Here is an 11,959-nt window from a genome sequence, read left to right as displayed (position 1 = left end):
AAGATTTTTCAATTTTACATCAGACCAACATCCTGTCCGAGATTATTTTTGCGGTGGAAAAAAGGAGAAATACTGCGTGAATAATAGTAGCTTGCATTGGGAATGATGACAGTCTAGTTCCAATAATTGTGTTTAGGGGGATGGATTTTTCCATTTAGAAAGGACCCACTTGTCGTCTTGTCTAATGCTACATTTATTTGTATGATTTATTAACCGATCACCAAAGTGAATCTTTTTTCTTCAAATTTGTACTCAGCCAGGCAACTTGGTTCTGGTGGCACCTGGGAAAGGTCTGGTGCCGTCCGATGTCCAAAATTCCTGCATCAAGGCACTTGGTCAGTTCGCTTTAAGATCCACTGGCTGAAGGAGTCTGTCTATCCTATCCTCCCAAGAATAAGAATACGACTAAAGCAGTTGAGTTTGGTAGCCAACAACAGCAGTCAACTTTACAAATCGCCATCCCACACCCGCCAAAATTCAAATATTCCCAAATTATATATCGTTCGATTTAAAAAGTTTCAAGATTTACATACACAGGTTGACAGGTAGTTCGTTTATATCCTACTTGTAGTTGAAGAAGCATTGCTCTCAGCTTGCTTCTCAAATAAACAAAATGGCGGAGGGGAAGTTTGGCCAACTGTTAATTCAATGATTCCCTTTGTATCCAAGCAAAGTTGAGTTGTTGTTAGATTCTTGGTCACCATCTCAAACCCAACTCCATCGTCTTCTTTCTCTTTCATCTTCTGCAGTTTTTGTTGCTCACATCTTCCCCATTTATATATTGGAAAATGGTTCTTGATGTGGTTGTTCGTTCCCATCAGACTGCAAAACAGCTTTGCTTTACATAAGAATCTTGTGCCTGATGTCTAAAAGTTTGTAATACTAGCAGAATCTAATCAAAGCTATATCCCGTTCTTGTTCTTGGTGGGGTTTCTACGTACTGTTGGCCATGATAGTCTCTTTCTTCGTGTTGTTTCTTCATTGTGTCTGCAAGATTGGCAAGTCGAATATACTTGTATCCCTCCCTGGTTAGGTGTCAATTGTAGATTCCCAATGAATACCCGATACTACTATTCTCCGGACATGATGATGTATAGTACTGGTATTCCAGTCACGTCTTCAACAGATCCTGGGGAAAATCGTTTCGCCAGGAACTTGTTTTCGACTCCTATTCATCCTTCCTCATTCTTGTTGAGAGCAGCAATGAGAATATCTAGAGCGAGGTGGTTCAGTTTCCTCAGAAGGGTTTTTCACTATCAAAATGGTTCAAGGTCAGATCTTGGATCAAACCCTTTCAGTTCGGGTAGTTGGATTGCTTTGGAGTTTTTAGTTTTGGTTCTTCAAATTAACATCATATCATTTACTCTCTCAATCTCTAAAGAGGAGAAGCCAGCTTGGCCCGTGAGAGTATGGATACTTGGTTATGACCTCGGTTGTCTCCTAAGTTTACCTCTTCTGTATTGGCGCTATAGGCATTCTAATGTCACCCAAGGAAATGATTTTCGTCTTCCTGACGTACAACAGGACAGGATCTACGAAGAATCCAGGTAGCAGCACACAACTAAGTCCATAGTCATTATTATTATTATCATTATTAATGTTATTATTATTATGATTAGTATCAGTATTAGTTAGCAAAAAACACATATATAGATCAGCTCTACTTAATTCAGCATGAAGAACTTCTGTAACTAAACAGGTGCTCGCGATTAGCGAACAAATCACGGACTTTCCTCGAGCTATTTTTTGCTATATGGTTCGTGATGGGCAATGTATGGGTCTTTGACTCTCGCTTTGGATCTCTCGATCGAGCTCCAAAGTTGCACGTGCTCTGCATTTCTCTACTTGCTTGGAATGCCATCAGCTACTCTTTCCCGTTCCTATTGTTTCTATTGCTTTGTTGCTGTGTACCGTTGATCGGTAACTTCCTTGGATACAACATGAACATGGGCTCCATCGACAGAGGAGCTACCGATGATCAGATTTCAGGGTTACCTAGCTGGAGTTATAAGGAAGTTGAGGCCAACTTAGAGCTTGGTGATGAGGCTGAGTGCAATTCAGATGCTGAAAATGAAACTTCAGTAAGTTTTTGCTCTAAGGCGGCAATAACTTTCTTGATATATATGCTATCGATGACATAAATATTTCCTATAGAAGTAACATCTAACCTTTCTGTGCGCTCGTTTTGTTACTTGGTTGCAGGAGTGCTGTATTTGCTTAGCGAGATATAGGGACAAGGAGGAGGTGAGGCAGTTACCATGTTCTCATATGTTCCACCTGAAGTGTGTGGATCAATGGCTCAGAATCATATCTTGTTGTCCTCTATGCAAACATGAGTTGGAGAGATAACAAAAGGAGGGATGCTTAAGAGCCAATTGTTAATTCGTATTGTTTTTGCAGAGTGATTCTGCTGTTATACAGTTGAGATCACCAACCAAATAGATCTCAAAATACTTCCTTAAATGCCAAAAGCTCCGTAGGGGACTTCATCCTTCAATACAGCTACTGTGTGCAGTGGACCATCTCAAACCATTCCCCGAAGGAACCTGGATAGTGTATATTCTCCTCTGTTACCAATTAGGAACTTATGATACTGGAATCTGGATAGAGAATGATATATGTACAGACAATTGTACCATATATTCGTTTTTCTGTTGAAACCTGAATAAACTTCATTGTGTGTGTGCCAATTTCCTTTAGCAAAGTGCTAATTGGCTTGTGACAACCATTTTTTGTTGTAAGTCTTGTTGTAACAAAGCTTCAAAGTTGTCCTCCTAGCTTCTTTTCCACAGCATTTCTCTAACAGGGCATGTGGTACTCATATCATAATATGATAATAGCAAAAGGTCCTCCATCATGTGAACCGAAATAATCTCCCTTAAACTGTATGTTCTTATTGTTGTGGAACTACTCACAACGTTTTTCAAATTCTTTTTGTTGTAAACGGGGTTAGATAATCGAATAGAACAAAATGACAGAAAGAACATGAACAATAAGGTGTGTGAATACACTATCCTTAAGAAGAGATTTCGCCCCCTCAGATAGTGTAAAAGCTTCATAGGCGTCTCTACTCACAGGATTCAATGACTAAAGCAGATTAAGATACACTTCAATAGCCTACTCTATTAGAACAACAACACAACTCTCTCTAGCAGTTGGTGGAAGAAGAGAAAGAAAAGGTTTTTGAGGTTTCTTGATTGAGTAAGCAGATCTGGACATGAGTCCTGTTTATATAGAGATCAAATGTTTGTTTTGGGTTTCTAAAACAGTATTAGAAACCTAATGTTATTAGGAAATCAAAACTTGCTCAAGAAGGCAAAACCAGTTTTGGGAATTGGCCAAACCCAATAACCCACTAACATATCACACATGAGAAGCCTAAACTCAAGTCTGAACCCAACAAAGTTAGTAGTAGCTTACCAAGGTGGGACTATCACACAAATATAAAGTAGGAGGTAACACCCATTGTTCAACTTCTCCACTTTGTATACACAATTAGTTTGAAATACAAGAAGAATAATTCCAACAATCCCCCACTATTTCAAAATATTTATAGTCACCCACTATTTTGGAATAGGATATGACAAAAGAGTTAACAAAGTGCTAGAGAGAAACAAAATTATTGTGTTGAAGTATATAGGTCGTGCGCCCCTTATGTGTGGGTATCTTGAGGGCATTATGTGTGGGTTATCTTGAGGGCTTATTTTGCTTTCCCCTCATGTCAAGACATCCACATCCACATATTATATATATATATATATATATATATATATATATATATATATATATATATATAAGTCTCGGGTAGAGTAAACTTATGAACTCTAACCCTATTTTTCCTTCATTTTTTTTCTTCTTCATCCCATCCACTAACACCTTCTCTGATCTTGATATTATGATGTTGTTATGACTCTCTTATCATCTCACAAAATGGTTTTAAAACATAAGGTTAGAGATCCATCAAAAGACCTACGAAAATAACCAAGTTGAAAGTTTAAAGCTTGAGTCTTGTTTTCTTTCAATTTCATTGTCTTGCTTCCGCACAACTATCTATTCTTTTCTTTTTCATATTCAAGTTTGCTTTACAATGGTTGACCATCTAGTTCCTCCAAAAACCGATGAGTTTGGAAACACGTCAGTTTTCTCTGTTGGTATGACTTTTGTGAAATTGGAGAGTGTTGCCAATTACCTTCAATGGGCAGAAGCAGTTACCGTATACCTTACTGACAAAGGTAAGGAAAAACATTTTATAGATCCACCTATTGCCACCTATGAGAAATCAAAGGCAACTTGGACAAACAATGATGCCTTGGTTAAAAGCTTTATGTGGAATACTATGGAAAAAGATGTATGCAACACTGTTCATTTTTTAAAGAATTCTAAGGAAATTTGAGAATATCTACAAGAATCGCATTCTCAATCTCAAAATATATTTCGTATTTGTATTTAATTTTTTAGTTGATTGAAGATATTTTTGATATGAATAAAGGAGATATGTCTATTTATGAGTATTATAATTTTCTTCATAGTAAGTGGGAAGGATTAAATATTTATCATCCGTTGACTACAGACATCACTCAGTTGAAGAAACAAATAAAGGAATTTCGGGTCTCTAAATTCCTATCTGGTCTATCTACGTCCTAAGTTTGCTAATGTGAAGTCTTAAGTTCAAGCCAAATCAAAACTCCCAACTTTGTTTGAAACTTATTCTCGTATTTCTCGTATTACTTCTCCTTCAAAAACCACTTACAGTGCAGCTTTATTAGTTCCTCCAAGTAACAACAATAATAACTTCTCCTTTGGTCGAGGTAGTGGAGGTAGATGTGGCAGAACTAGTAGTGGACGTGGAGGAGGTCGTAGCCAGGGGAGTGGATGAGGTCGTAGCCAGGGGAGGTTGGCCACCATGTGATCATTGTGGGCACACAAATCATGGTTCTTTTGGTTAGCATGGGCTTCTATTCAAGGCCCAATTCAATCTCTTCTTCTTTTGCCCTTTCCCAAAACCCTAACCCTATTTATTTTTTTCAATCTATAAAACCCACTTAAACCTCAAACCTTTCTCCACTCAACACAACACATTTGTTTATTTTTGTTTTCTGTTTTGGAAATTTTAGATTAAAAGTGGCTTATGATGATAAATTTATTATATCTTAGCGGATTTCAGTGAGATGAAAATCAATGATCTGATTGTTACACACACTGAAGCCTTCTCTTTTTTAAAATATATATTTGTTTAATGAATTATTAATTAAGGTTTTCATAAACTGAAAGAGAGTAAAAAGAGGTTAATTGATGGATGCAATGATGAGTTGAAAACACAGGGATGTGTGTTGGGCAGTGGGATGAGGTCGTAAAAAAGCCTCTACCGTGAGCCCTATCAATTAAATCGACTTCTCCTTCCACTGAGCACAAGATCCATTCCCTTCTCTCTTCTGAATTAAGATTTTTATCGAGGTTTATGAAACCATTGTTTTATGTTTTTATTATTACTCTTTTGTTAAAATTGGATGCAATAGCCAGCGTTGTCGAATTGTAACTTGATGATAGATGTTTGGGGCTGCTGGCATTTACTATATTTTGATGTACAAATTTTCTACTAGTGCAATCCCTTGACGGTATATGCCTTTCTCTTGTCTGTTATTTTGACAATGTCTTGTTCAGCTTCTTGAGACTAATTGATTGCATTGTCCTTGTTTATATGTTGATGAAAATATCTCCACAACTCAATGCTCCATAATAGCGAGTGACAATTTCTGAAGTCATAGAAAATGAATGGTTCAAGAAAGGATATAAGCCACCCATTTTTGAACCAGCAGATGTTACTCGTGATGAAGTGGATGCTATTATTGACGAATGTGGGGTACTCCTCTAACCTTGTTCTCTATCAAAGGACATGATATTTCCTTATCAAGTCATGAATCTTTAAATATACTAATTTCTTCTGTATAGGATTCTGGAAATCTCGTTGAGAGTCGAGAAGATAGACCAGTCGCAATGAATGCCTTTGAACTCATTGAGATTAATACATAGAAAGGTGAACAATTTGAGATGTGAACAGAACTGACAATATTATTTTCAGTACCTTCTTGAAGTACGAAGTTATCAACAATCTTAACCATATGGGCATAGGGTTTTGTTAACCATTATTTTCATGTTTTGATTAGACGTTTCATCTAACCTTTATATGAACTTTATACTGAACTCCAAAAAACTCCACCATGAAAAAAACAATGAATTAGAAGCTGATTTTTGGTGGAGATGTTCTCCCCAATATGTTCATCCTAGAAAAAAGCATTTGAAGTGTCTAAATGTATCAAAATTTACTTACAGTATTATAAAATTATCCAATGGTCCAAAATTTTCAAATTTCAAAACAACTTTTGATAATGTTAAAACATTTTCGTTTGGGCTGATTTTTTGTAAGAAGATTCTCCATTATGAGAAGACTATCTTCACCAAAAATCAGCCCCTACTTTTGGTGGTGGAGTACTGGAGTTCATATAACGGGCTCGATCATCAAATGCTTGCATTTATCTACATTTGTGCTCTCGTTTTAGGTCTATTAGGAAAGTAGTCATGAAAATACAACGTGGTTAGTATCTCTGGAACAGTATCTGACTGAAAATGTTAATTTATGGTGTTGTATATATTAAAATTTGTGAAAACAGCCATATATAATTAATACTTGCAACATAATTTCGTTAATCTTACATAAATGATTGCTGCTTCTTTTCATCTCTTGGTTCTGATATTCCTGCTGCAAGCAGGGACTTGTTAAAAGGAAAACAAGATTTACATCTAAATGCCCGGCTAATGAGATAGTCTAAAAAATTGAGGAAGCTGCCATGCCTTTGGGATTCAATGTGAAGAAAAATAAGTACAAGGTACACAATCCCCCTTCTTTGTTCTTTGTTCCGCTGTCTCGTAAAAATTTATACCAAGTGGTTAGACTTCCTTCTTTTTCTTTTTCTGCACAAGTTAAAATGGAAGGTAGCAATGCTAAAACACCTTACAATCAATGCTTTCTAAGGTGTCTGTTCACCTTAATGTTTCTCATTACTTCGAATGCCATAGTTTGCTTAATTGCATTGGTTTGTAAACTTGCATAGTTGCATGTTTATACATGATATCATATTTAAACCGGTTTTTTTTCGGGGTTGGCAAAATCAAAATGTTTATATGCTCATTATATCTGCAATATATCACTTGTGCAGCTTCAGTTCGAACCATATCAATGTTGGATTACAAATTTATAATATATTAGGTTGCTGATTCACCGTTTATGTTGAAAACCATTGATTGTAGGATTGAGAATGTTATAGTATTCATATTATTTATGTACTATATTGTTATTGTTATTATTATTTTTTTTTTATTTTTTTTAAGTAGTGGGGGGTGTTTTTTCTGTCACGACGAGAATAGCATTTACCTTCAGCAGTTGCATGTATTCCCCCACAGAACTGTGTTTTCATGTATGGTGGGCTCAGTTGTATTGATGATTATTATCTATGGGGTGTTCCTCTTCTATTTCTGTTAAAAGCAGTTTTGTTTGTTACCCTCAGATGAAACTGCTAGGGGAGAAAACTGGACGGAAAGGCCATTTATCTATTGCAACAGAGGTATATCTCTTCAAATCATAAGTCCTTGGTGGATTCGGCTTTGATTGAGTCAATGTGCTACTTAGTTAGAGAAATTGTGCATCTAGAAGTCTCATTGCTGTATTTCATTTACAGATACTAATACTTCTTTCAAATTATTTGTTTGCCCAGATTTTTGAGGTTGCTCCGTCGTTGTTTATGGTTGAGCTTCGGAAATCCCAGGGAGACACCCTAGAATTTCACAAGGTATATATGAAATGATATTCATGTTCTTTGTTGCTCTTCTGCACTCTTATTGTTGTACTAGTGCATCTTGGATTTTGCTGCACTGCATAGAAATCATGCCTCCTGAGAATAAAGCATCAAATTACCAACCATTATCGGATTATCCTGTGATTTTTATCCCTGCATATGCCTACTAATTAATTTGACCTTGTTTTCATTTTAAACGACCAGTTTTACACTTTTACAAGAGCATTTCAATAGGATTGGGAGATATTGTCTGGAAGTTGGGTGAGGATACAAAGAAAATTACTGATGGTACGTATACAGTTACAATTTGGGTAGTTAAATGTTTTTTCAACTGCTCAACATATTTTGTGCCAATAGTCATGTAAGTAATGGTTTTAGCCTTTAAGAAATATGTTATACATGGGTACATACAAACGTGCATAAATTTCCGTGTAACCTTAAGACACTTGTGTTCAAACTGTGAAAACTACCTAAGATTACTGTTTGATGACATTTTATTCCTATGGGATCATATTATAAGCTTATGAGAGAGTTCAATTAGCTTTTGCAAGTTACTTGATCTCAAAGGAACTGAAGTTTTGGAAGTTTATTGTCCAGGGTAAACATTTACTGACATGTTAATTATTCTAACCGTGAATAGAGAAACATGCAGAGGGTGTTTAAACTCGGCAATTACAATTCCAGGGGTCCCACTTAGAATGCTTCATCAAATTTTAGCTGCAATCACTTGGCTAGCCCAGGTGATTTTCTTAATGAAACTTGCTAGAGTCCAAGTATGTATACAGCCATGAATACATCTTGCATATGATAAAAAATACCTCTCGGATATGCTAGTTAAAATCACTCAGATTCCAACACCCTCTCTGTGAACTGGGACTTCAATAAGGACAAGCGCATATGATAGATTACCAAGCGTATATAAGAACAACTCTTGAATTCCTAGGGGAATCTTGATTAGCACTGAGCTAACCAGTGGTTTCAGGGCATACTGGAGCAGTCCATGTCAATTACACCTGAACTTGGGTTTCTCCTACTTACGGTGTGCTACTGAGTGTCTTTTCTGAAGTTGTGTTTACGTTTTGCAGGTGCTGTTGCTGTTGCTGTTGCTCCACTGTTGTAATCCTGTCCTTCTTTCAGTGCCCATATATATGTATATTGCCAAATGCCAATATTCACTCAAAACTAATTTATATATGTCATAGTTGTATGAGATTGCTTAGGCTTGCAAGTGGTGATCAGATTAACAACATTGGATAATATGTTATTCGTGAGTAGTTACATATTCTGGGTGTATACTTCAACAGTTTTCTCTTCAAGATACGCTTCTTGTTCATATTGAATTCTATATTGAACTATTTTTCCGTCTGGCTGAAGTTGGTATCTCTATATACTGAAGTAGAGATTTTAAGTGAGTTTTTTCTCTCTCCTGGGTGGCACTCTTATATGTGAGATAGTTTTTTCTCTCTTAAGTGGCACTCTTATATGTCATATAGTATTTTCTCTCTTCTAGGTGGCATTCTAATATGTAAGTGCAAGTGCAATTTTTACAAGTCCATGATCGGCTGAAAAATAGGTCTTACAATTGCAATTTTTAAAAGTCCGAATATGCTAAAATATAGGTCTAAAAAATCTACTTTATATTATAATATACTAGTGAATGCCCGTGCCAGTCGGCACTCTAGACACATTGCTTTTGAACAATACCCCAAGAGAGACCATCTCTATGGTAGCATTGTATCGATGATATAACCATTTCCAACAGTTTATCTTACTTCATAATCATTTCATAATGATACTCAAGTGAGTTTAATTATTGCAATTCTATGCATTTCATTTCTCACAAACCAACTCATTACACATACTCTTATACATTCATTAATTTAATACATATCGAGAATGAGAATGATGAAAATAAAGGGAGAGTCTTCAATTAAGAGCATCATTATTTTTTTTTTTTTAAAAAAATTAAAAATCCAAAGAGTCTCCTTTGTATTTTCAACATTTCAAAACCTAAATCACATCATAACCTTGAAAATCAAACAATACAATTACAATTCTCATAGATCAACCATACCAAAATATATAACTTCATATTTATACATAACACAAATTACTTCTAAAACTAAAAGACAACTCATTAAACATTAAATAAGACTTTGCATAATTTTTCACCTGTGGCTAATTCTAGTAACGAAAAGGGAAAAATAAAATAAAATAAATACTCCACCCACTTATCGAGTTCCTCATTTCTCTCATTCTCCTCTCTATGCATACTGTTCACACCATTCTGCTACCATATGGATAAATCCGCCATGGAGCAAAGACTACAATCATGTCGCTGAAAAATTATGGCAATTTAACTTGGTACCTACAAACAAACCACATACACATGATTTTTTTAGACTTGATACATTTAGCATATTGTTTACAAAAGAGATGGTTTTCAAAATAAAATAATCTCTATTCTTATTTTTAAGTATCCACGCTATCATCAACAAAAAAACTATCATAAAAACTTACATAGCATATATATGGATACAATATATTCTTTATTTTCTAAATCAATAAAAGTAACATTCTTTAATTTCTCACTTGCCTTTTCTCATTGGTATCGATGTCCTTAGAGAAGAACTTACGGGTATCGACATTTGTAGTACAATTTCTTGCATTAGGTGGAAGAAAAACGGATATTCTTTTTTGAAGAAGTACATCCGGACATGGCCACATAGAGTTGCCCATGACTGAAAAACCGGTGTCCTCAAATCAATGCCAACATATTTCAGCTGACCGGCCTTGCGACTTATTAATTGTCATGGCATAAGCTAGTCGAACAGGAATTGTCGCCTTGATAGTTTGAAAGGCAACTCTGCATTTGAGGGAGCGAGAGATATTCTTGGGATGAGTACCGATTTCCGGCTTTCTCTCAGGTCAAAATTTTGGCTTGAAGGACTTTACTTTCGCGCACATTGAAGCACCATAAGTCGGTGTCCCATTGCAAAGCCCATCTTTAGGTGCTATGTTCCCGAAAGCAACATTATAGGGCATCCGGGTTTTAACTTGAGATTGAAAGGTGGTAAGCTAGAAGGGTCGAGGGAGTTCGAAACTTCGATGGGATAGTGAGCCCCACTTGGATTATCAATATCATCTTCGATGATTTTATCTGCCGCCAAATACTCAAGCTTCACCAGAAAACAAATTCATTGCAACCTCATTAATTGCACTCACATCATCATTACGGGCGACAAAGAATAGTCGATCGGTTAAGAAATTTGGAGACGGTGTGTCCATAACATCCAATTGGGGATAGACAGAGAAGATGAGTTCTTGGATATTGGTACACTTGCGTATTCCATTCGGCAATTGTAATGCGCATTCTTTGGGGATTTGAACCAATCTAAATGAATCAAAGCAAAAAATGAATTCATTAGTTTCTAAAATAGTTCGTTTATATATGGAACTAATGGAGAAAAAAACATTCTAATTAGAAGGCATTAGTAGCACACCTCCAACAAAAAATCGGCGAATTCGACATTCTCGGACTCTGCCATTTCAAGCCGCATGTTCTGTACCAAGTGCAAAACTTCCAAATAACTCCAAAGGAAAGAGCGCCGTAGTGATGCACCAACAAATTGCTCTCTCTGACCTAACGGTATAACAGGCAGTGTTTGTCGAAAATCACCACCAAGAACTGTAGTGATACCATCAAATATCTTCTTGTTTCCACAAATATCTTGAAGTGTTCTATCCACAGCCTCAACACAGTATCTATGTTGCATGGGCACCTTGTCCCAAACAATTAGTTTTGTTTCTTTAAATAGGTCGACAAGGTCGAATGTTTAGTGAAGCCGCAAAAGTGGTATCCATCACATCAATTGGAATTTTAAATGTAGAATGAAGCGGTCGTCCGCCGCACAATAACAACAGATGCAATTCCCCGATGATGCCACCATGATGACAATAAGACCCGTCTTTGCGGCGGGCCCTTTGCAATTGTATTATACAAAAAGTTTTCCACTGTACCGGTTGCTCCATTCAAAAAGAAAAGTTTGCCCTTGTCACCATATAATGAATCGATCCACGCCGATATAAGCATGAAGTTGTTCGGCATT

At 36.3% G+C, this 11,959-nt stretch overlaps 2 protein-coding genes and 2 non-coding genes across 10 annotated transcripts in view; all 4 read left to right on the top strand.

Moving 5' to 3' along the window:
* Positions 1 to 402: 402 nt before the first annotated feature.
* The window catches only part of LOC147495442 (E3 ubiquitin-protein ligase At4g11680-like), an 87,794-nt gene continuing 76,237 nt past the window's right edge, over positions 403 to 11,959 (top strand). The window contains exons 1-3 of one of the 2 annotated variants that reach the window (XM_086564089.1): positions 409 to 1,547; positions 1,700 to 2,081; positions 2,203 to 2,690. In XM_086564089.1, the coding sequence (XP_086420215.1) occupies positions 1,054 to 1,547; positions 1,700 to 2,081; positions 2,203 to 2,349 (1,023 nt within the window). In that variant the 5' untranslated portion in view covers positions 409 to 1,053 and the 3' untranslated portion in view covers positions 2,350 to 2,690. Of the gene's footprint in view, positions 1,548 to 1,699; positions 2,082 to 2,202; positions 2,691 to 11,959 lie in introns of those variants that run through there. The other variant, XM_086564088.1, reaches the window with a different exon arrangement.
* On the top strand, positions 4,981 to 9,183 carry LOC147495444 (CBL-interacting serine/threonine-protein kinase 23-like). Of its 6 annotated transcripts, XR_015197499.1 has the most exons (9): positions 5,503 to 5,615; positions 5,741 to 5,860; positions 5,950 to 6,034; positions 6,768 to 6,884; positions 7,563 to 7,619; positions 7,770 to 7,844; positions 8,063 to 8,138; positions 8,491 to 8,590; positions 8,936 to 9,183. XR_015197499.1 is itself a non-coding variant. In XM_086564083.1 (8 exons), the coding sequence occupies exons 4-8, from the start codon at positions 6,846 to 6,848 to the stop codon at positions 8,968 to 8,970; spliced, it is 282 nt and encodes a 93-aa protein (XP_086420209.1). In that variant the 5' UTR covers positions 5,503 to 5,615; positions 5,741 to 5,860; positions 5,950 to 6,034; positions 6,768 to 6,845; the 3' UTR covers positions 8,971 to 9,183. The 6 variants fall into 6 exon arrangements, 5 of the variants coding, with proteins under 5 accessions (XP_086420211.1, XP_086420209.1, XP_086420210.1 ...); XM_086564083.1 differs by lacking the exon at positions 8,491 to 8,590; XM_086564084.1 differs by lacking the exons at positions 5,950 to 6,034; positions 8,491 to 8,590.
* Positions 5,123 to 5,208, top strand: LOC147495446 (small nucleolar RNA R11/Z151). Its single transcript, XR_015200505.1, has one exon. It is a non-coding gene; the product is annotated as a small nucleolar RNA R11/Z151 (small nucleolar RNA).
* LOC147495445 (small nucleolar RNA Z152/R70/R12) lies at positions 5,296 to 5,411 on the top strand. The gene has a single exon (XR_015200492.1). It is a non-coding gene; the product is annotated as a small nucleolar RNA Z152/R70/R12 (small nucleolar RNA).

The sequence above is a fragment of the Coptis chinensis genome, chromosome 6 (assembly GCF_015680905.1).
Source record: "Coptis chinensis isolate HL-2020 chromosome 6, ASM1568090v1, whole genome shotgun sequence".
Classification (NCBI taxonomy): Eukaryota; Viridiplantae; Streptophyta; class Magnoliopsida; order Ranunculales; family Ranunculaceae; genus Coptis; species Coptis chinensis.
The sequence above is the reverse complement of the archived record's forward strand: the minus strand, read 5'-3'. Positions and strand labels throughout refer to the sequence as shown.

Bases quoted from the DNA above. Each gene is read 5' to 3' on its own strand.
- LOC147495444 (XM_086564085.1), top strand. From the start codon at position 6,846: ATGCCTTTGGGATTCAATGTGAAGAAAAATAAGTACAAG. The intron at 6,885-7,562 runs GTACACAATCCC...TGTTACCCTCAG, and splicing joins TGAAGAAAAATAAGTACAAG to ATGAAACTGCTAGGGGAGAA. The intron at 7,845-8,062 runs GTATATATGAAA...CCAGTTTTACAC, and splicing joins ACACCCTAGAATTTCACAAG to TTTTACAAGAGCATTTCAAT.